At 47.8% G+C, this 21,831-nt stretch overlaps 1 protein-coding gene across 1 annotated transcript in view; it reads left to right on the top strand.

The window, feature by feature from the left end:
• caskin2 (CASK interacting protein 2) overlaps window positions 1-21,421 on the top strand; it is a 122,188-nt gene extending 100,767 nt beyond the window's left edge. Inside the window, exons 11-21 of the mRNA XM_083648707.1 lie at window positions 2,584-2,701; window positions 4,694-4,867; window positions 9,885-10,021; window positions 10,526-10,592; window positions 11,326-11,423; window positions 12,726-12,836; window positions 14,138-14,239; window positions 14,356-14,494; window positions 14,861-16,561; window positions 18,642-19,293; window positions 19,673-21,421. Coding sequence (XP_083504833.1) covers window positions 2,584-2,701; window positions 4,694-4,867; window positions 9,885-10,021; window positions 10,526-10,592; window positions 11,326-11,423; window positions 12,726-12,836; window positions 14,138-14,239; window positions 14,356-14,494; window positions 14,861-16,561; window positions 18,642-19,293; window positions 19,673-19,769 — 3,396 coding nt within the window. The 3' untranslated portion in view covers window positions 19,770-21,421. The remainder of the gene's footprint in view (window positions 1-2,583; window positions 2,702-4,693; window positions 4,868-9,884; window positions 10,022-10,525; window positions 10,593-11,325; window positions 11,424-12,725; window positions 12,837-14,137; window positions 14,240-14,355; window positions 14,495-14,860; window positions 16,562-18,641; window positions 19,294-19,672) is intronic.
• The last annotated feature ends 410 nt before the right edge of the window (window positions 21,422-21,831 follow it).

Raw genomic sequence — 21,831 nt, 5'->3', positions numbered from 1 at the left:
GCTAGGTTTAGCCTGAAGGCCTATTCACCTTATGTTCAGACGCGGGTGTGGGCCAAATTCTTCCGGGTCGTGTTAACACTTCCGGCGGTCACGGCGCCAAATACGAAATAATGTCAGAAGAAGAGAGTTGTTTTTGGAGCGGACAGTGCAGGGGGTAAAACAAAGAATGTAGCCTACTACTTTGAGCTCGGTACACAGCAAGCAAGCGAGTATCCACTGTTAGCCAGGTCAGATAACGTTATTGTCGACAATGACAAGCACTTTCTTGTAAAACATACCTGGACTGCAACAAAGAAAGCTTCAGATAGTTTTCTCTCCTCCGAGCGCAGCTCGAGCCACTTACGTCTATAAGACCCGCAGACGTTAACGTAATTCCCTGGAATGCGAGACTTAACGAGCCAGTTACATGGCGTTGCATTCTTAGACATTGCCGTTTGCTTTTATTTGGTATGTTACATACAATTGGCTAAATTATTAGTTAATTCAGAGTTAGATGTTATTGGAGCAGCCAGCCATTTTATTTTTTATTTTTTTAGCCGGAAGTCGTCACACGACCACACAACCGGGTCAAATGGGCGTGGCTACATAAGGTGAATAGCACACAATAGTTTTGGATTGAAGGTGCCGAATTTCACCGTTTTGATGCCAATTTTGAAGAATTTAGTGTTTTTTTCCGTGTTTGAGAGGTGGCCGATATCCCACTCCTCATACAAGGCCAATAACGGCAAACTGGTGCATGCACTTGAGCCAGTCACATGACATGTCACATGATAAAGGAGGCAGAGCAAAACATGCCGAGGAGTTTTCCATGTCATCGGCGACACATCAGATGCAGAGCTGCGTTCTCTCCACCCGGGCTCGATTCCTTCAGGCCGTTTGAAGGCTCTGGTCCTCAGGGAGATCGTCTCCGTCAGCTTTTACAGACAGGTGGAGACAAGTCCACTTGTTCAACTCCTACTCATGGACACACACCGCCGCCGCCACACACACCTTGGGATGAACTCTGTGTGGTTTGTGTTGCAGTTGAGCGTGACGGGCAGACACACTCGCCTATAGATGTGGAATGAATGGGGTGGATTATCCAGTGGAAAACATGTCATTTGCTGGTGGTGGAGTTGACTTTGTTTGGGGTTGGTTCTGTTGCAGTTTAGGGTCTCGTTTCCATTCATCAGGGTTTCCACTGCTCATGTGTCTTTTTTTTTTTCTTTTTTTTTTTACAAATGGGTCACTTCAGTAACACCAGAATGTTTTTTTTTTCTTCTTCCAGGAACCTGACTGTTTACTGTAAAACAAAGCGCTCGGACTTACTTAACGAAAAGTCGTGGAGCTTTACATCAGGTCCACAGTAGGAACCCGAATTTACATTTGAGGTATTTTCCAGACACTCTTATCCAGAGAAGAAAAAAACTTAAATTACTAGATCACCCGAAGTTACAAATAACCCAAAATGACCAGGTCAAAGTTTAGATCCGCCCTCGTCATATTCCTGTGACCATAGAACCATCATGTAAGAGTGGAGGAAAAGAAAGAGACCTTTTACTATTTTGTTTTGTCTTTCTAGTTGTTGTTGTTAGTTACTACTCTCCTCTTACTACTTGTTGCATCACTGGGGAACTTGTGCAGATCTTAATCCTATTCTCTTTTGTTCAAATTCATCTACATATGAATCACAGCTTGAGGGACATGATGGGGTGTGTGTGTGTGTGTGTGTGTGTGTGTGTGTGTGTGTGTGTGTGTGTGTGTGTGTGTGTTACAAGTTGGGACTCGCACCAAGTATTAAATGTCTCGACCAGACTGTACTGTACTTCAGATCAGGTGTGTTCCTTAATACTGGATTGACTGTATAAACAGCCAGAAAAACACAGCTGTTAGTTATTATGGGATGTTTTATACTTGCTTCCAATTCCAATATCACCATAATCATCATCATCAATGTCATCCATATGCAATAGATATGCTATACAGCTTGGATGATTATATTGTATAGTTTATCCACACTGGTTGTCTAATGTGACTTTTTTTTCCCTGCCCATTTTCTCCCCAATTGTACCTACCGTACTTACTTATTATACATGTGCAGTCGCCAGCTGCTTCTTTTCACCTGACACCGAGGAGTTTCACTGGCAGGACGTAGCGTAGTGTGTGGGAGGATCACACTATTCCCCCCAGTTCCCCTCCTCCCCGAACAGGCGCCCCGCCCGACCAGATGAGGTGCTAGCACGGCGACCAGGACCCATACTCCACCGGCTTCCCACTTGCAGACACAGCCACTTGTGTCTGTAGAACGTCTGACCAAGCCGGAAGTATTTCCAGGCCTGGAAAAGTCATGGGAAAAAATTCAATCCAAAAGTTTTGGAAAAGTTGTGGAAATTTGTTTATAGTTTTCACGTTGTTCATTTATGCTGAGTTTAAAAGAATTCATGTGCTTTTAAAATAAATAATGTAACAGTACATGTGTGTGACACTGACAGCGGCCCCTAACCAGTTAATTGAATTAACTAATTAACTGGTTCGGGGCCCCCTTGAATAGGGGGCCATTATGATCTCTGTTCTGATTGGCTGCGCCCCACCTCCTCCCCACAGGTTTTGGAGCAGCACATGGACGGGCGCTGGAAGGGCCACATTCATGACACCCAGAGGGGGACGGACAGGGTGGGCTTCTTCCCCCCATCCATTGTGGAGGTCATCAGCAGACGATCTGGTCAGTCACACGCACGCACACACACACACGCACGCACGCACACACACACACACACACACACACACACACACACACACACACACACACATGCGCGCATACACCCTGCCAGGTGTGTGAGTGGTGAATGACACTGCTGTAATCTACGCTCAACATGACATTCAGGACACTCACAATAGACCCTTTTCACGGGGGCCATTTTGTGTCGAAAAGGCAGGTTAAACACAGGTGCAAGCAAAACACTAATGAGGGTTTCCAACTTCCAATCATGGCAATTGGAAACCCACATTAGTGTTTTGCTTGCACCCTTGTTTAACCTGCCTTTTCGACACAAAATGGCCCCCGTGAAAAGGTTCTATTCACCTTATGCAGAAGAGACCACCTGGCTTGAGAGACTAACAGGAAGTGTAAATACAATCGGGAGTTCCCGATTGTATTTACACTTCCCGTGACTCATAAAACCTAGTCTGACTCATAATGTGAGTCAAACTAGGTTTGACCAGGTGAGTCAGATGTCAGACTAGTTTGAGCAGGTAAAACAGCCGGCGTTTTGAACAGGAAGTCATGATACAATGGGTCAAGTGGGCGGGGCTGCATACGGTGAATAGGATTAGGTGAGAAACGTCAGAGGAAATGAGTGATGGGCCCTGTTTAGTCTGCTGTTCAACAGCATCTCGACACGAGACTCGTGCCCTGGCCCGCGCACGCTGCACACTGCTAATACCTGTTAGCTTCATTAATGACATTTAATACAACGTGCCAGATCACATACACATGCTGCATACACATGAGCTAACGCTAGGCTACCAGTGATACTGCAAGCCCTGGCTACAGTCCCTGACCCAATAAGCTTTTGACACGTTGGCTTGGACCGCGGAGACAAAGTCTGATAAGAATTCCAGCGGATTATTGTTTGTTATTTGAGAATTATGTTATATTATGCCTCCGGGTAAAACACACAGGGAATTCTGGTAAGGTTTTGTCTTATGCTTATGTGTATGTTGGGAGTGTAAAAAAAATGCATTGCAGCAGACATAAACAGCATAACTGCGGCCACACAGGTACAAAAAACGTTTGCAATGTTCAAAGAAAGTAAGCACGACCGGCTGATTCGTGGTTATGCGTTGAAGTGTCGCCATTGTGTGGAGTGTCCAAAATAAGATAATAGACCTATCAGGAGCACGCTGACAGACTCACTGGCACTGCTCTCTCTGTCAAATCTGATCAAGTAACATGGCCTCCAGCTACGGGCGTAACACACATCAACACACTACCGTACACACGATAGCACTCCCACACAGGGGAGCAGGCTATGCTGTTTATTCCCACTTTATTCCCATCATTTATGGAAAGGTGTATCGCAGTCAGGGAACACCAGGGTCACTTTACAGGAATACAGCAGAATGTCTTTTACAACTTGTTTGACGCAGCCTTTGCATCGCACAGTTTTCAGCCCAACTGCAGCCAGACTTTTAAAGCCGCTGGAAAAACAACATTGACAAATCAGGAAGGAAGGAACATTTTTTAAGGGGATTTCTTGGAAACGCTCAGAACGAAAGTGATTGAAAAGTCATAGTAAAGTTGCATCATTCAGGTTCAGTTTCGGTTGGGTGCGAGAGAGGTTTGTATGTTCAGTGTTGTACATCTATATACTCTAGAAATCCTCATCCACTCCAAGGTAAAGCCCCTCACCCCCTCGACGGTCGGTTGTCACCTTGCTTCACTGCACTGGGAGCGGTGGAGGCCCCACATCCAGGACGCCATGCAAATAAACCAACTGCTCTCCCCGGCTCTAGAGCCTTTGTTTGGAACTAATCCGCCATGCTTCCAGACCATCCCATGCTCCTCTTCCTCTCTGTCTTCCTCCCTCCTGCATCCATCTCTCCATCCATACCATGTAATGATTGACCCTCACCTCCACCTCTAACCATCAGCTTGATAACCCCCTCCTACTCCTCTTCCTCCTCCTGTTGTGCTCCTTGTCTTGCCCTGTAGGGGGCACCCTGTCCCGGCACGCCTCTCTGCCCACCCAGCGCCAGCAGCTGCTGTCCAGAGCCCCCCTCTCCTCCAGCCTCAGCTCTGCTCCCCAGACCGACGACTCCTACACTCTGTATGCCCCCCCCACCCATGTGGCGCTGCCGCTCGCCAACGGCCTCTGCACCAACACAGGTACGGACATACAGTCAAAGAGTATAGAAGCCAACAGAGGCCTCGGCACCAACACAGGTAGGGACATACAGTCAAAGAGTATAGAAGTCAACAGAGGCCTCGGCACCAACACAGGTAGGGACATACAGTCAAAGAGTATAGAAGCCAACAGAGGCCTCGGCACCAACACAGGTACGGACATACAGTCAAAGAGTATAGAAGTCAACAGAGGCCTCGGCACCAACACAGGTAGGGACATACAGTCAAAGAGTATAGAAGTCAACAGAGGCCTCGGCACCAACACAGGTAGGGACATACAGTCAAAGAGTATAGAAGCTAACAGAGGCCTCGGCACCAACACAGGTAGGGACATAAGTGGATTTTAAACATGAAGTCTGGATCATGTCTGGCTAGCCAGAACAGGATATTTTCCAGTTTTACCTCTTTAAACATGAGGGGTCTTTGTTTAGAAACAACTGGATATGAGCCGTTTTTTCTGCCAGTGGGCGGGGGGGGGGGGGGTGCGGTAGCATGTATCGATAACAAGAAATGTGATAGGAAACAGCTTTAGCGAATGTGTAACCAAACTCCATTCAAAAACATGCCATTTTAACAGAGGGTCCATTCCTGGCATTGTGCCAAAAATGAGCGCAGTCAAAATAGTGGTCGCACCGTCGTCAATCACTGTGGGTGATTTATTTTACAAGTGGCATTCAAGTCATATCTGACTAGTTTCTCCCCACAAAAGTTAGGCTAGGCCTATATGTCTCGATATAGGCTATCAGTCAGTCAGCTCCTATGCTCTCCGCAGTGTGGACGCACAGTCACACAACACTGCCTGCCTCAAATGGCTTCCTCACACAATAGAATTGGCTGCATCCAACTCGAGAAAACTTCTCAGAAGAGACTAACGTTAGCGACAAATCTGGAGACTTTTTCTGACATGGGAATGATGGGATTATTACCAGCAAGCAGCAGTAAAAGCAGGCAATGACGATAGCTGGGTAAGTCCCGCTAGCATCGATGCTAAGTTAGCAAAGTAGCCTACAGCAAGAGCGCAGCTGAAGCTAATTAATATGGACGTTAACATCCATATAATATATAGCCATGTGCTTGCGCGATGACATCATGTATTGGCGATGTCAAAGGGTGGCGATTGACTGAGGTCAAGATCGCGCAACTCTAGTAGGCTATCATCTCTCTTGTTGCATTTTTAAACTGGCAGATGGGGGATTCAACTTTTAGTTGTTTACTCACCTATATTGGCTCTCTTCCAAATAATCAAGCCACGTAACTAACGCTACGTCAATTCATGAAAATAATGATGGGACATTAATGGTCTGTAAAGTGCCACCACGCGCCCACTCACATACCAGCTAGATGATCTGGATCATGAGCTGCCAGAGTTAAACAGCACCCGCTTTTGCGCGAGATGAATATGATACGGACTCGCGGGTTATAATATGGATTCCACTGCATGTTAAGAAGTGGCTATACAGTCAAAGAGTATAGAAGTCAACAGAGGCCTCAGCACCAACACAGGTACAGGGATACAGTCAAAGAGTATAGAAGTCAACAGAGGCCTCGGCACCAACACAGGTAGGGACATACAGTCAAAGAGTATAGAAGCCAACAGAGGCCTCTGCACCAACACAGGTAGGGACATACAGTCAAAGAGTATAGAAGCCAACAGAGGCCTCGGCACCAACACAGGTAGGGACATACAGTCAAAGAGTATAGAAGCCAACAGAGGCCTCGGCACCAACACAGGTAGGGACATACAGTCAAAGAGTATAGAAGCCAACAGAGGCCTGGGCACCAACACAGGTAGGGACATACAGTCAAAGAGTATAGAAGCCAACAGAGGCCTGGGCACCAACACAGGTAGGGACATACAGTCAAAGAGTATAGAAGCCAACAGAGGCCTGGGCACCAACACAGGTAGGGACATACAGTCAAAGATTATAGATGCCAAGAGACGAAGGTCGGGTGCTTTTTTGACAACAGCGCTGCCATCATTTTGGTCTGAAAACGCCTCCTTGTTTTAATGGGAAACAGCACAGAACCATCACACAGAGACACACCATGACCAGGAAGAACACCGGCCATTTTGGTACTGGCATCATTACGGCAGTCTACTTCAGGCCACAATGGGGGATTTGCTGTGCGCTGATGTTACAATGGAACAATCTATTAGCCCTCAGTTCTTAGCAATGTAAGTCCTTTGATACAGTCATACAGCCTGGCAGCGGTTTCTCAGAAAAAGAATGAACAAATCAGCAGTAAGGCCATGTCGCTGTGTCAATGATCACTCCAAAGCCTGGGAATTGCTTTCAGTGAGCGAGGCACTCTTGAAGCAAAACCATTCAAAAGCCTTGAACATAATTCGAACCAACTCTCAACACATTTCAGCCACGCCAGCCAGAACAAGATCTGTCTTTGCTTCAAGAGCGCCATGGAGCTCCTTCATTTTCCATGAAAGCTAAAAGCCCCAAACCAAAGAGCACCTTCTTCAACACATGCCTCCTCAGATAGAAAGCCTTGTCCTTCCAACACACCTCACCCCCTCAGTCAGCCCCCCACCCCCCCATGACAGAATGCAGCCTTTCCCCCCCTCCCCGAGGCCCAACAGAGTGTTTGTGTCTGATAGGTCTGTCTCCAAGCTGCCTCTCTCAGCCCGGGTGTCCCCTCGAGGACATTTGGGTGCTCAGGAACTCATGCAATGGTAAGAGCGCCCCCTAACAACAGCTATGTCTTGCCCCCCCCTCGCCCCATAGCTGGCTGCCTAGCTGCCCCCGCCCTTTATGCTCTGCCTTACCAGCCATGTGTCATCCACTGTGATGTCTGCTTCAGGCTGATCTTTAGGTCTGGACGCTGCTCCTCGCTGCTCCTAAACCCAGTTGTGATCCTCAGTCCATCCCTGCAGTAGTTACTCAGACCTTCATACTGCGAAACCTTCTGCACCAGAAGCTGATTGGGGGCTCAGTGAGCCGTACTTAGTAGCTCAGGGATCTTCTGGCTAGATAAAAGCCCGCAGTAGAACCTATATTAGTCACTCCGAAGACGCTGCCATCTACAAATATTTGATCGAGCCCTATGTATGTATGGACAGTAGCTGTATCCCAGTGGTGTCACTTCACAAAGCCCTAAGCTATGGCAACGTCCCTGCATCAGAAGATGTGTGAAACGGGGCGTCTGGGTAGTGTGGAGGTAAAAGCACTCTCCTGCCACCGTGGAGACCCGGGTTCAATTCCCGGCGGCGGTACCTCCCACTTGGTCAGACGTTCCTGCAGACACAATTGGCCGTGTCTGCGGGTGGGAAGACGGTGGGGTATGAGTCCTGGTCGCTGCACTAGCGCCGCCTCTGGGGTTGGTCGGGGCACTTGTTCGGAGGGGAGGGGAACTGGGAGGAATAGCGTGACCCTCCCACGCGCTACGTCCTGCCGGTGAAACTCCTCGCTGTCAAGTCGAAAGAAGCGGCCGGTGACTGCACATGTATCGGAGGAAGCATGTGCTAGTCAACAACTCTCCCCAGATCGGCAGAGGGGGCGGAGCAACGACCAGGACAGGACAGCAGGGGGAATAGACCCGTCTCACGGGGGCCATTTTGTGTCGAAAAGGCAGGGTTAACACAGGTGCAACCAAAACACTAATGAGGGTTTCAAACTTCCATGATTGGAATGTGGAAACCCTCATTAGTGTTTTGCTCGCACCTCTGTTTATTCTGCCTTTTATTTGGACACAAAATGGCCGTCATGAAAAGGGTCTATTGGCCAAGTGCAATTGGGGAGAAAATGTGGGGAAAATCTGAAGAAAAGGGGGGAAAAGTGAAACAATGAAGATATGAAATGAGGCTGGGATCAGATTATAATGCTTCAGCTCATGTTCCAACACAAAGCACAGTTTGGAGCATCACTTGTAACAGAGAGCACAAGCTCCAAGTGTGCAAGTAGAACCTCGAGTGCATTGAAAGTGAAAGTGGACAGGATCAGGCGAGCGTTCACTGTGCTCGCTCTTCAAGAAGCGTTAGGAGGAGCCATTCTGGAGCGGAGGAGGATGTGGGCTCATGACGTGCTCCCGGGGAGAATCTTATCTTCTCCTCCGAGAGCTCGGTTCAGAAAACGAGCGTTTCAAAGGCTGTTCTGTTCTCACTGGTTTTCCACAATGACGTACTGCACTTCACTGCTACATTTGAGAGAACGTTCTTCAAAGTGGGAGTGAGCAGGGCAGTAGTGCTGCACCAAGTCCAAAAGAGCAGGTGCATAGTTTTGGAGGAGATAAGACCACTGAAGACAACTGTGGACAACAAAAAGCATCCTATGTGATGATCACGGCATTATTAGACAGATTCACACCACTGAAATAGGAGCAAAGACAAGAGGACGTAGATTCCCATGGATTTTGCTTGACCTTTGCCCTCCATTTTAATGACTACTACAAGATCAAATATGGACGCCCATGCTGTCCCAATGCCCCCTCCCCCTCCCCTCCCCTCCCCTCCCCCTCCCCTCCCCTCCCCTCCCCTCCCCTCCCCAAAGGCTGAAGCTCCTGGCTGTATTACTGTCATGCCTGCAGCTGTGCTACCTTGCTACACCACAGCCAGTCCTCCTCCACAGCACAGCTTCTATGGCAGTAAACAGTGCCTTGCCCTTCACCCCCCCCCCCCCCCCCTCCCTACCCTTTGCCATTGCAGGCTTGTTGGTCCAATCCTCCGCCTGGCGTGACCCCAGACAGCCTCCTCCTCCTCCTCCTCCTCCTCCCCCAGACAGCCTCCTCCGCCAGCTTCATAGAGCCTGATGTGATGTGGATTGTCTTTGTTAATGTGAACGTCTGTGTCAGTGGAGAGTCAGATGGGACAGAGCAGGAAGGAAGAGGGAGGGCTTGGATGTTCTCGTCCTCCCCTGCTGGACCTCTATGATTTCATTTGTCTCTGTCTCACTCTTCTTGACCCTGTCCGTCCGTCCGTCCCTTTGTGTGTCTGTCTCATCCGTCCGTCCCCCCCCCCCCTCCCCGTCCCTCTCTTCCTCCATCCGTGCAGCTGGGGACAGGAACAGTGTTGGGAGCACAGGCAGTGTGGGTAGCACCCGCAGCGCCGGGAGTGGACAGAGCACAGAGAGCAACCACGCATCCAACGGACTCCACCACAGCGCGGCTCACCACGACTCTGCCAGCAAGGTACCCAATCACCGCCAACACACTTTCTCATACAAGCCTGGATTAGACTGATACCTCTGTTTGCCGATACTGACCTCAATAAACATGGGTGCTGATGTTGATCTTTTATAAAAGAAAATTGGAAGGAAATCAGTGTCGTCCTCCTCTGATATGATAGGATGCAGTCAATTTAATTACATATTAATCAGTACTACACTGTTTGTCTACACAAAGCCCTTAACCTGCGTTGATCTAATGGAGCTTTAGGATCACACTGCACAGTCTGCGTTTAAGGGTTTAAACACAGACTGGGTTTAAGTGGAAAGTTTTATTGTGTCATGTTCTAAATGTTGCTCCCTTTCATATTTATCAAACCCCAATAGTAAGCTATTGTAGTTCAGAGAACTGATTGTTTTTACAATATTTTGTGTTTTATTTTGTGACTTTGTGACTTTATTCCTGTCAGTACACTGCTCTGCTTAAAGTTCACTAACTCTTGAATTACCCTTTTATGTTGCTGTGCAGGTGGCGCCCTCTGCTGGTGATGCTGGACCCCCAGATTCCAGCAAACCACCTGACCTGCCTGCTGCAGGTACTTTGCCATTCTTCACCTTAAAGGGACAGCTCACCCTAAAATCCAAAATACATATTTTCCCTCTCACCTGTAGTACTATTTATCCATCTATATGGTTTTGGGATAGTTGCCTGATTTTTGGAGATATCGGCCGCAGAGATGTCTGCCTTCTCTTGAATACAATGGAACTGGATGGCACTCGGCTTGTAGTGCTCGAAGCACCAAAAACTCAACAGCATTGTCTCTTTCCAGAAATCATGACCCGGTTATGCAAGATAATGCACAGACTTTGTTGTGAGCAGTTTCATGTAGGAACTATTTTCTTTTGCAGTCTCATGTAGGAACTAGCTAGCAGCTAGTGGGTGTAGTTCGGTCAAAAGAAAATAGTTCCTCCATAACAGAAGGTCTGTGGATTATCTTGAGTAACGGGGTCATGATTTCTGGAAAGAGACATTGCTGTTGAGTTTTTCAACTGTATTTCTTTGGCACTTTGAGCACCACAAGCCGAGTGCCATCCAGTTCCATTGTATTGGCAACTAACACAAAACGATAAGATGGATAAATAGCACTACAGGTGAGAGGGAATATATGTATTTTGGATTTTAGGGTGAGCTGTTCCTTTAACTACTGCTAAGAAAAAGAGTTGGAGGAGGAAAAAAAACTCTACTTGGACTTCAGAGAAGCAGTGATAAATTGATTTGAACAAATGCTACAACCATTAGAGTGATTCTGATGTCTGATGTGTTGGTAGGAGGAACACCTCGGAGGCAGATGGTGACCATGCAGAGGCCGGTGGAGCAGGGCATCTCCCAGCAGTTTGTCCGTCCTCAGCAGCTACTAGAGGGCAAGGTAAGGCTCATTGCCTGGCCTTGTCACTAGACACGTTGATTCTACATACAGCACCAGCCAGTTTCTACACATCTCACTGAATCAACCATGTTCCTCATGATCTTAAAAAGAAGAAATAGAGTCCGCACACTGCTCGACTTGCTTTGAGCAAGTTGAGCAGTGTGTGGACTCTATTTCTTCTTATATGTTTCATTGCTTTTGTCCTGCACCTGCATTTTGAGTGGATGTGCGCGCTCTACTTTTTCTATGTACCGGTACTTCATGATCTTAACCCATTGATACCTGATGCAGCATTTGTGTGTGTATCCCTCGCGATACCGCGTTGACCCGGTTTGCGGTCTTAAAGGGAAACACACACAAATGAGGGATATAAAAGCACTTTTGATCTAAATGCTTCTGCTCAAATTTTGAAATGTGTTTGTTAGACAAATATAAACAGTGCAGTTGAATTTATTTCCAAAGTCTTTGTGTCTTTCTATCAAAGCAAAGGTCGGCTACTTTAATGAATCTAAAATATAAGATAGTTTTGATTTGCTTAACACTTTTTTAATAATTCCATGTGTCATTTCTTAGTTTTTATGTCTTTACTATTATTCTAAAAGGTGGAAAATGCTAAAAATGAAAGAAAAAAGTGGCTTTTGACTGGTATATATACATACCATTCACAAAATTTGACAAAGAAAATACATGATGCAATTCAGTTACAGACAACAACGTACATTATGAAAAGCAATGACAAACATTAAGAAATAGTTCAGTTATGTTTATACCCCCTTATCACAAGCATCATCGCAGTCATATACCACACATCCCATATCCACACACAACATAGATTACATACATACTACTACACGTATCGTTAGACTGTGGGAGGAAACTGGAGCACCCGGCGGAAACCCAGGCAAGCACAGGGAGAACATGCAAACTCCACACAGAAAGTACCGGGGTGGAGATTCGAACCCACAACCTTCTTGCTGTGAGGCGACAGTGCTAAGCACTGAGCCACCGTGCCACCATACCGTAACTGAGAAGGTTAAGAAATTGTAATTTAATTTTGAAGTGCTTTACAGTCTCACCAAGTGCACAACCTAAATCTAACCAGTCCTGTGACCTACAATACCAAAGACTCTCAGTACACTGGGCCTGTGCCTAACACACAATGTAGCCCTTGTTGTGTATGAGGCATGTTTCCATGCAAGTACAGAATGAGCATTACAGCAATTGCATTGTCTTGTTTGTGTTGCAGGATGCAGAAGCCATCTACCAGTGGCTGAGTGATGCATTGTCTTGTTTGTGTTGCAGGATGCAGAAGCCATCTACCAGTGGCTGAGTGAGTTCCAGCTGGAGCAGTACACGGCCAACTTCATCACCGCTGGTTATGATGTGCCCACCATCAGCAGAATGACCCCCGAGGTGCTGCACAGATACACAAACCATTCACTCTGTGTGTGTCTGAGGTGCTGCACAGACACACAAACCATTCACTCTGTGTGTGTCTAGCCAAGACCAATCACAGTCACATTCATTTCCATAATGTTATTGTGTATTGAAGTGTACTTGGAACTCGCGGTGCAACACTGCTGGCTAACAAGGAAAACAAAATGTCACACACAAGGCAGATTCAGTGTGCTTCACATAAAACACAAAAATACACGATTTGTCGGGTAAAATTGTCTGCTCTATCTGGGCCCTTCTTGATCTAACTTCTTTCTCTCTCTTTCTATTAAAAAAAAAAAAAAAAATCCTAAACTAAACTCGTACCACTGTTCCTTCAGGATTTGTAGTTGTCATAGACTGTGCTCCATAGTCGATTGCTCTATTGCTGACAAAAAGTGTGTTATTGTAAGTCGCTTTGGATAAAAGCGTCTGCCAAATGACGTAATGTAATGTAATGTAAAATTACATTATCAACTCGTAAAATTACATAAGACAGAAAGAATAGGGAAGTAATAATAAGTGTCCTTTTGTTAAGTCCATCTATCTTTCACTATAAAGAGCTGTGGAAAATCCTGGTAGCTCCCAGCAGGAAATGTAGCTCCCTTCAAAACGCTTTCCTACCCCGTGTCCGACGTCTGATCGCAGATCCAAAGATATAATAATATCCCAACGGAAGCCAGTAGTTAAGGCGGCGGAGTTAAAATGACATTCCTGTGTGAAACAACCATGTAAAAGGAGTCTTTCCACGGCCTGTGCCGAATTTAGGAGAGGAGAAGCTTCCTAGTGCCGACAGGAACCTTGGGGAGTTTGAGTATTTCATGACGTGTTTTGCTTCCCAGGTGCGCTGGATTTGATGATGTGATCACTGTGCTGCCGTCTCCGTGTGACTGCAATGTTGTCTGCTCGTCGTGTGCAAGCGGTGCACCATGATAGCGAGATCAAACACACCCTGCTGTAAATTCACCACGGGCTGTGGAAAGACTGCTTTTAAACGGCTGTTTCACGCAGGAATATCATTTTAACTCCGCCACCTAAACTACTGGCTTCCGTAGGGATATTATTATATCTTTGGATCGGCGATCGGACGTCGGAGACGGGTAGGAGAGCGTTTTGAAACGATTTCCTTATGCTACGCTGTGTGACGCCAGTTCAGAGTGGATCACAGAGGAAAGGTGAACAGCGGAACATATGGGGCTACGTCTGCACGCACTAATAATGTGAGTCAGTAGCTCTGTCTCTGACTGTCCCCACTGATGTCTTGTGTCATGTGGCTGCAGGACCTGACTGCCATTGGAGTCACCAAACCAGGACACCGCAAGAAAATCTCCATGGAGATAAGCAACCTGAACATCCCCGAGTGGCTGCCCGAATACATCCCAGTGAGGCTCTTCAATGTTTGTGTACATATATAGCATGCCTACACATCAGCTTCACCTCTTGATATTGTGATAGGTCAACTGCCGGAATCTCACGGGTTATTTCCCCTCTCTCACAGTCTGATCTGGTTGAGTGGCTGAGCGCCATCGGCCTCCCGCAGTACCATAAGAAGCTGTCGGAGAACGGCTACGACTCCATCAGTATCGTCAGAGACCTCACCTGGGAGGACCTGCAGGAGATCGGCATCACCAAGCTCGGTACGGACAGATCTACTATGACTGGATCCAACAGTTTGCATTGGTGTTCTTAATTGTTTTACAGTACAAACAACAAGATCATTCAAATAAATATGTCTGTGGTAATTATTGGGGATGCACCGGTGTGTGTGTGATATGATACTCTCGATATGCATTTCTCTCCACATTTTAGTCAACTCAAATGTGTCAACATTCAAATGTGAGTGTGAAAAGTGTCAGCTTTTCAGACAGTGACACACTCCTAGAAAAAAATCACAGAAACATTCAAATTCCACAATTGGCCAAACATCAGCAAAACAATATTGGACCAATACCAATGGTTCAATACATTTCTTTCATTTCTTTTCTTTAATTCCCTCCTCCCAGGCCACCAGAAGAAGCTGATGCTGGCGGTGAAGAAGCTGTGTGATATCCAGCGGGCGATCCTTCAGGCTGAAACGGGCCAAGGAACGCTGCGGCGCAAACCCCCCGGAGCGCTCCACCTCGTCACCATCGAGCCGCCCGACTCGTCTGGGGGCGAGTGCCCTTCGCCTCGTACCCCGAAGATGCTGACCTTCCAGGACAGCGAGCTGAGCGCCGAGCTGCAGACCGCCATGTCCAGGCACTACGGAGGCTGCCAGGAAGGCCTGGCTATCAAGAACGCTGTGGGAATGTCCCAGAGCCAGGAGAGCATCGACGCCCGATCCCGAGGCTCCGGACGCTCCCAGGAACCCCCCACAGCCTCGGTTACACCCCACAGCCGGTCCCAGGAGAGCCTGGGCAGCGCCAGCCTGGAGGGCAGCCCCGCCAAGGAGAGGAACATTCCAGAGGGCTGGGACCAGCGCCCGCTGCCGCTGCCGCAGCTGCCCAAGCAGGTGCCTCTGGGCACGGCCACAGTGTTCAAATACCCAGCCATCCCAGCCAAGCCCAAAGCCCCGGGCTCTCTGGGCTCCTCCCCCCACGGCTCCCCGCTGAAGGCCTTCAGCTACCTGCACTCTCACTGCGGCTCCACCGACCTGGAGCGCAGGGCACCTGCCAGGCACCACGACTACTCCCTCACCCTGAGCGCGCCCAAGAAGCGCACGCACAGCCTGACCCGCTACGCGCTGTCGGACGGAGAGCCTGACGAGGAAGATGAGGACGACTCCGCTCCTTCTGGAAATCTGCCCTCCTACGCCACCCTGAGCCGCCGACCCGGCCGCAACCACCCGGCTCGGTTACAGTCCAGCCCGGAGAAGAATGGCAACGTGGGCCGCAGTCAGTCGTTTGCGGTGCGTGCTCGAAAAAAGGGTCCGCCTCCTCCCCCACCCAAGAGACTGAGCTCAGTGAGCAGCAACACCAGCATTGAGCTGCTTGAGAGCAACACAGCGCCATCTGCTGGCGGGGTGGTGACAGACAGCCCAGGGAGTGTGAGGAGCATCACAGCCTCTCTGGAGACCTCGGCTGAGGGGAGGAAGCCCCTCTCCTCCAAACTAGACCTCCTCCAGCAGGAGGTGCCTCCTCCCCCCTCCCTCCCCCCTGCAGTCCAGGAACCCAAAGAGGCCTTAGGCGTGAGAAGGAGAGTGCAGAGCGAGTGCATTCCCGTCCAGAGCAGCAGCGCCGACCCGGAGCGGGGGGTGAAATCTGACTCAGAGGAGGACGAGTCAAAAGGTCCGGGGCTGGAAGGCTCGTCCTCACCTCAGAACAGCTCCAGTGAGTGCATCCCATTTGCGGAGGAGGGCAACCTGACGATCAAACAGAGGCCCAAGGTGGGAGGGCCACCCAGGGCCGAGGCTGTGCTGGAGCCTCCGGAGAAGCAGGCAGCCAAGAACCCGGACGTGCCGGAGTTCAACCTGAAAGAATCGGACACAGTGAAGCGCAGACACAAGCCCAAAGACAAAGAGCAGGGGGGCGGCTCCCCCACCGGGGAGGGAGGCAAGTCGGAGCCTCTGTCCCAGAGCCAGGAGGAGGTCAGTCTGAGGATCAGCGAGGCCGGCCTGGAGCGGTTGGACACACCTGCTTCAGGATCCCCCGTCAAACCGCCGGTCTCCCCCAAACCCCCCACCACCGCCCCCAAACCTGTCCGCCACAGCCTGCTGGCAGCACAGGGTAAGATATACACATATGTACTTTCTGTATTTAAAGCTGGACTGTGCAAGGTCTTTAGGTCAAAAACACACCCGACAGGCTGCAACGGAGAACAGTGTCCCATTCCATCTTACTGAGATACTGTAGATTTGCCCTATTGGCCCAAATTCAATTGTGCTGTCAGTACGGTCACTGGCAGGAGATCTTCTGAACCCCTTTTTCATATCAAGGACCCAAATTTACATTAAAGTCGAAGTGAACCGGAGGCGAATGCAATAGCACGAGCGTCGGAGACTCAAACAAATCTTGTCTGAGATGACAGGGTTGAGAGGCGGACCACAAGCCGCACAATGCCGGGTGTCGATGATTTGATTTGACAATTCTGGGGACTGGCTTTGGCATTGGCCAATCATGGCGTGTTCCACCGCCAAATCGAGTCGGATTCAGCATGTTGTCATGCTACGCGAGTGGGATCCGCGGAGTACCAGGCAGCCAGCTGCTTCGTGCGGAGCGAGCGGACAATCCGATGCATGATCGGTGCTGCCCGCCCGCCTGGAATCTCCGAGGGGCGACCCCTGACAACCACGCTCTCAAGCGCGCGCCTTTATCGCTATTGCTGTAAATACGATATTCCTGGAATGCGCGTTTTAACGAGACAGTTACATTTCTTTGCATTCTTAGACATTACCGTTTTTGTTTTTTGTTCATGTTTCATGCAATTGGCCAAGTTAGTAGTTAGTTTATGGGATAGGAATTCTGCCAGATGACGGGCACTAGGCGCCATTTTCTCTTTCTTTTGGAAGATAAAATTATCCTGAAATGAAGATTTGATTGACAGCTGCATGTCGTGATATGATTGGTTGAAATGGGGTAGAAATTTGATAGTACTAGTTAGGGGTGTCATGATACACTCAGTTCAAAATACGATACGATACACGATATTGGGTACACGATAACGATACGATACGATATTTTAACGATACTTTTTTGCGATCGATTTGTAAGTTGAGGGGGCATCCTCCACGCTAATTTCTGTAATTTCACCATTTTCATCCTCCGTGTCTGTAACGTCCCTCGTCTGTTCAAACAAAGCAATGAAAAGGAGAGCGAGCATGCAATCAGATGCAGATCAGTGCCACCATGTTCAGCTTCTTTTTCTCGCGATATGAGATTTCATCTCAACGATACATATTGTCATGTTTTAATATCACGATATATTGTGGGACGATATATTGTGACATCCCTAGTACTAGGTGACATCAGCAAACTGTAGATTACTGTTATCAATGAAATCTTGAAAAATGAACTTTTGATGTGAAAAAGTGTGAAAAACTAAAGAAATTAGATTTTTGTGATTTTTTTGCATACATTATTAAATAGGTGCACTGCATACCCAGCTATTTGAACTAAAAGAAAAGAAAAGTCCTTTTTGGGTTCAGCTCGACTTTAAGGCCACAGACCCACATGGGATGAGATTTTACTGTAGTCTCTCAAACCCATATTCTTATCAAAGATTGTTCTCTTCTGAGAGCACCGGACCGGACCAGCCTGCTGGGCTGTTTGGGTGGAACCTCATCCTCCAAATATTCTTATTGTTAGATATGAATAATTCCATGACTGTGTGTATTGTAGTTAGAAAGATAACAGTGAAACTATTATCACCAGTCATTCTTCTACATTCTATAATTGTGTTAACTTCTTGTAAATTAACTGATTTGCTGGGGACCCAGTGGAACCAGCTCAAGGACCTCTGGTGGTCCCCGGGCCCCACGTTGAGGTCCATGGGCCTTTTTCACAGCCCCCATTTTGTGTCTAAATGGCAGGATAAACACAGGTGCAACCAAATCATTAATTAGGGGCCCAGCACTGGAACACCTACATGGATTGGAAATTGGAAACCCTAATTAATGTTTGGTTGCACCTGTGTTACTTCCTGCCTTTTAGACGCAAAATGGCTGCTGTGAAAAAAGGCCCATTGTCCTAAACAGCAGTTCATTAGTTCACAGACTTAAATTCATTTTTTCCCACTCAAAATTCAAACTGTAGCTATATAATATAATGCAATATTCTGCATTTCAACTTGTTTTATTTCGGTCTCCAGCAGCAGCAGCCTCATCCGCAGGGGTGACCGTCAGTGTGGTGCAGAGTGTGGCCTTCTGCTCGCCCCCCGCCCACGCTCCCCCACCCCCTCCGCCTGCCCCTCAGAGCCACCCGCCTGCCCCTCAGAGCCACCCGCCTGGCCCTCAGAGCCACCCGCCCCCCCCTCAGAGCCACCTGCCTGCCCCTCAGAGCCACCCGCCCACCCCTCAGAACCACCCGCCTGGCCCTCAGAGCCACCCGCCTGCCCCTCAGAGCCACCCGCCCACCCCTCAGAACCACCCGCCCACCCCTCAGAGCCACCCGCCTGCCCCTCAGAGCCACCCGCCCGCCCCTCAGAGCCACCCGCCCGCCCCTCAGAGCCACCCGCCAGCAGCAGCAAAGCCCCAGGTGTGCATGGTGGGCCCGGGCCTGGCCCCCGAGGCCTCACCCGGACAGCAGAGGCTGGATCAGACCACCTCACTCGGACAGCAGAGGCTGGATCAGACCACCTCACTCGGACAGCAGAGGCTGGATCAGACCACCTCACCCGGACAGCAGAGGCTGGATCAGACCACCTCACCCGGACAGCAGAGGCTGGATCAGACCAGCACATCGTTGGAAGCCGCTCTGAAGGCCGTGGAGAGGAAGCTGACCCTGGAGGACGGCTCTGACGGGTAAGAGAGCAGTCTGGACAATTCTTTCATTGTCTCAGTATGTTCTTCTGCTGTTTTTTTTGCACAGACTCACTTTTATTTGTCGAAATCTTCATTAGCATTGTTTAAGTACCCCACATTTGTCTATATTCTGACCTATATTCTGTTTTTCTTTGCTGTATCATGTTACAGTATGACAGTTTTACTGTATTACCCTCAAACTGTCATTCAAGTTTCATCTGACCTTATTTCTCTCTATCAACCAAAGAGGCGTATCAGGATACAGTATCTTTCACATTAGTATTAACATTCTAACATATAAAACATGTATTAGATCAAAGAAAGTAAGATTTGGCCTTACTAGCTATTAAAACCCAGATTTTTATTTTTTCCCCTCCAGCGGAGCGAACACAGTGAAGTCTGCAGGGACCATTCTGGACGACATCGGCAACATGTTTGATGACCTAGCGGACCAGTTGGACGCCATGTTGGACTGAAGCCTCTCTTATGTTCCTAATTCCCCACAAACAAAACCCCAAATAAAAACAAAACCCATCCCATCCACCCTCACCTCAGGAAGTCCAGCGCAGACCGAGACAGACAGAGGGGTGCTGGAGCGGACCACCCCTCTGAACTGGACAGTGCAGACGAGTGTGTTGGTCAGTTGATGGAGGGACCTGACACAATCGACCCGCACTATTTACCACTGCCGTCTCGTTCCCTCTCTCTCTGAACACACCAGCACTTAACACTGCTCCACTGTGCTTCTTCTACTTCTTCAAAAACAGGGTCTTCTACGGGACGTTTCCAACACAGGCGACATTACAGGCCGATCAAACACTACGTTTTCGGATGTATCTCGAGTCGCCCCGTGACTCGTATCTCCCTCCAAGATTTTATTCCTTCCTCATGTTGTTGTGCCTTCGTTCCATTTCCCGACTTGTCAAATATGAACCGGGTAGACTCAAAACAAAAAAACAGCCCACTGTGAGGAACTATTGCTAGGCAGTTATAATTATTATTATTATACACTAATATTGTACTTTGAAGCTCTATCTGTCTTTTGACATATGTCTGACCATTTCAAATTTGACCTTTGTAATATTTTGCATAAGAAAAAAGAAAAAGATCCATTTTATATCAAGTGATGTCGACCATCTTCAGTCTGTGTCTTCCACACGGCTCGGTGCCAGTATGTTTGTGCTCTTAAAAAAAAGATATATACTTTTATACATGAACATTTATAACCTCTGGGTTTATGAAGCTATGTAAAACATGTAAAAGTGCTCAATGATATTGTTTATACAAAGGGAAGAACGCCTTCCCTTACAAAGCATGTTGTCATTTAACACTGTCTATATGGAGTTAGTAGTTTGTACAGTGGAAGATGGCATGCCAGATGTCAGTAATATACATACTATTTTTTGGGAAAGTATTCATTTTAATTTAGCCAGACTAGTATTTAAATTATAGTTATCTAAATATGTATATTGTATACTAGAGGTATATACAGGAGTGGATATTCAACCAAAGTTCTTTGTACAGTTTTTTTTTCTTCCCCTCAGATATTTTCAAAACATTTTTCCGCAAATACTTCCTTAAAAAAGAAAATGCAGAATCCTGAGTCGCCATCTTTTCTTGTTATTGTAAAATGAATGAAAATGTTTCTGAAATGTTATTTTACCTGGTTATCATGAATTGTGAGAGGTTTCCGTTTTCGTGTCCAGCCTGCGTTGTATGGATTTGGTTTCCATATTTGGCATGCAATCGCTGTGATATGTCAAGCAAAGAGAACGTTGTAGTGCTGTATTTTTAGTCTCTCCTATTACATTCTTCATTTTGTAATCTTGCCTATTAACCCTGATGTGTTTGGTTTGTCCTGTGAATGTGTGAATGGGATTTCCTTTCTCTGTGAAGCTCAGGAAAATCCCGCCTCCAAACATCCTCTTCTCTGTGACTGTTTGTCCGAGCTGAAACAGACTGACAGCTGTTTGTCTGAGCTGAAACAGACTGACAGCTGTTTGTCTGAGCTGAAACAGACTGACAGCTGTTTGTCTGAGCTGAAACAGACTGACAGCTGTTTGTCTGAGCTGAAACAGACTGACAGCTGTTTGTCTGATCTGAAACAGACTGACAGCTGTTTGGCTGATCTGAAACAGACTGACAGCTGTTTGGCTGATCTGAAACAGACTGACAGCTGTTTGTCTGAGCTGAAACAGACTGACAGCTGTTTGTCTGATCTGACACAGACTGACAGCTGTTTGGCTGAAAAGACACAGACTGACAGCTGTTTGTCTGAGCTGAAACAGACTGACAGCTGTTTGTCTGAGCTGAAACAGACTGACAGCTGTTTGTCTGAGCTGAAACAGACTGACAGCTGTTTGGCTAATCTGAAACAGACTGACAGCTGTTTGTCTGAGCTGAAACAGACTGACAGCTGTTTGTCTGAGCTGAAACAGACTGACAGCTGTTTGTCTGAGCTGAAACAGACTGACAGCTGTTTGTCTGAGCTGAAACAGACTGACAGCTGTTCGTCTGATCTGAAACAGACTGACAACT

Source organism: Poromitra crassiceps (genome assembly GCF_964638095.1).
Source record: "Poromitra crassiceps genome assembly, chromosome: 13".
NCBI lineage: Eukaryota > Metazoa > Chordata > Actinopteri > Beryciformes > Melamphaidae > Poromitra > Poromitra crassiceps.
This window is presented reverse-complemented; position numbering and strand designations above follow the sequence as displayed.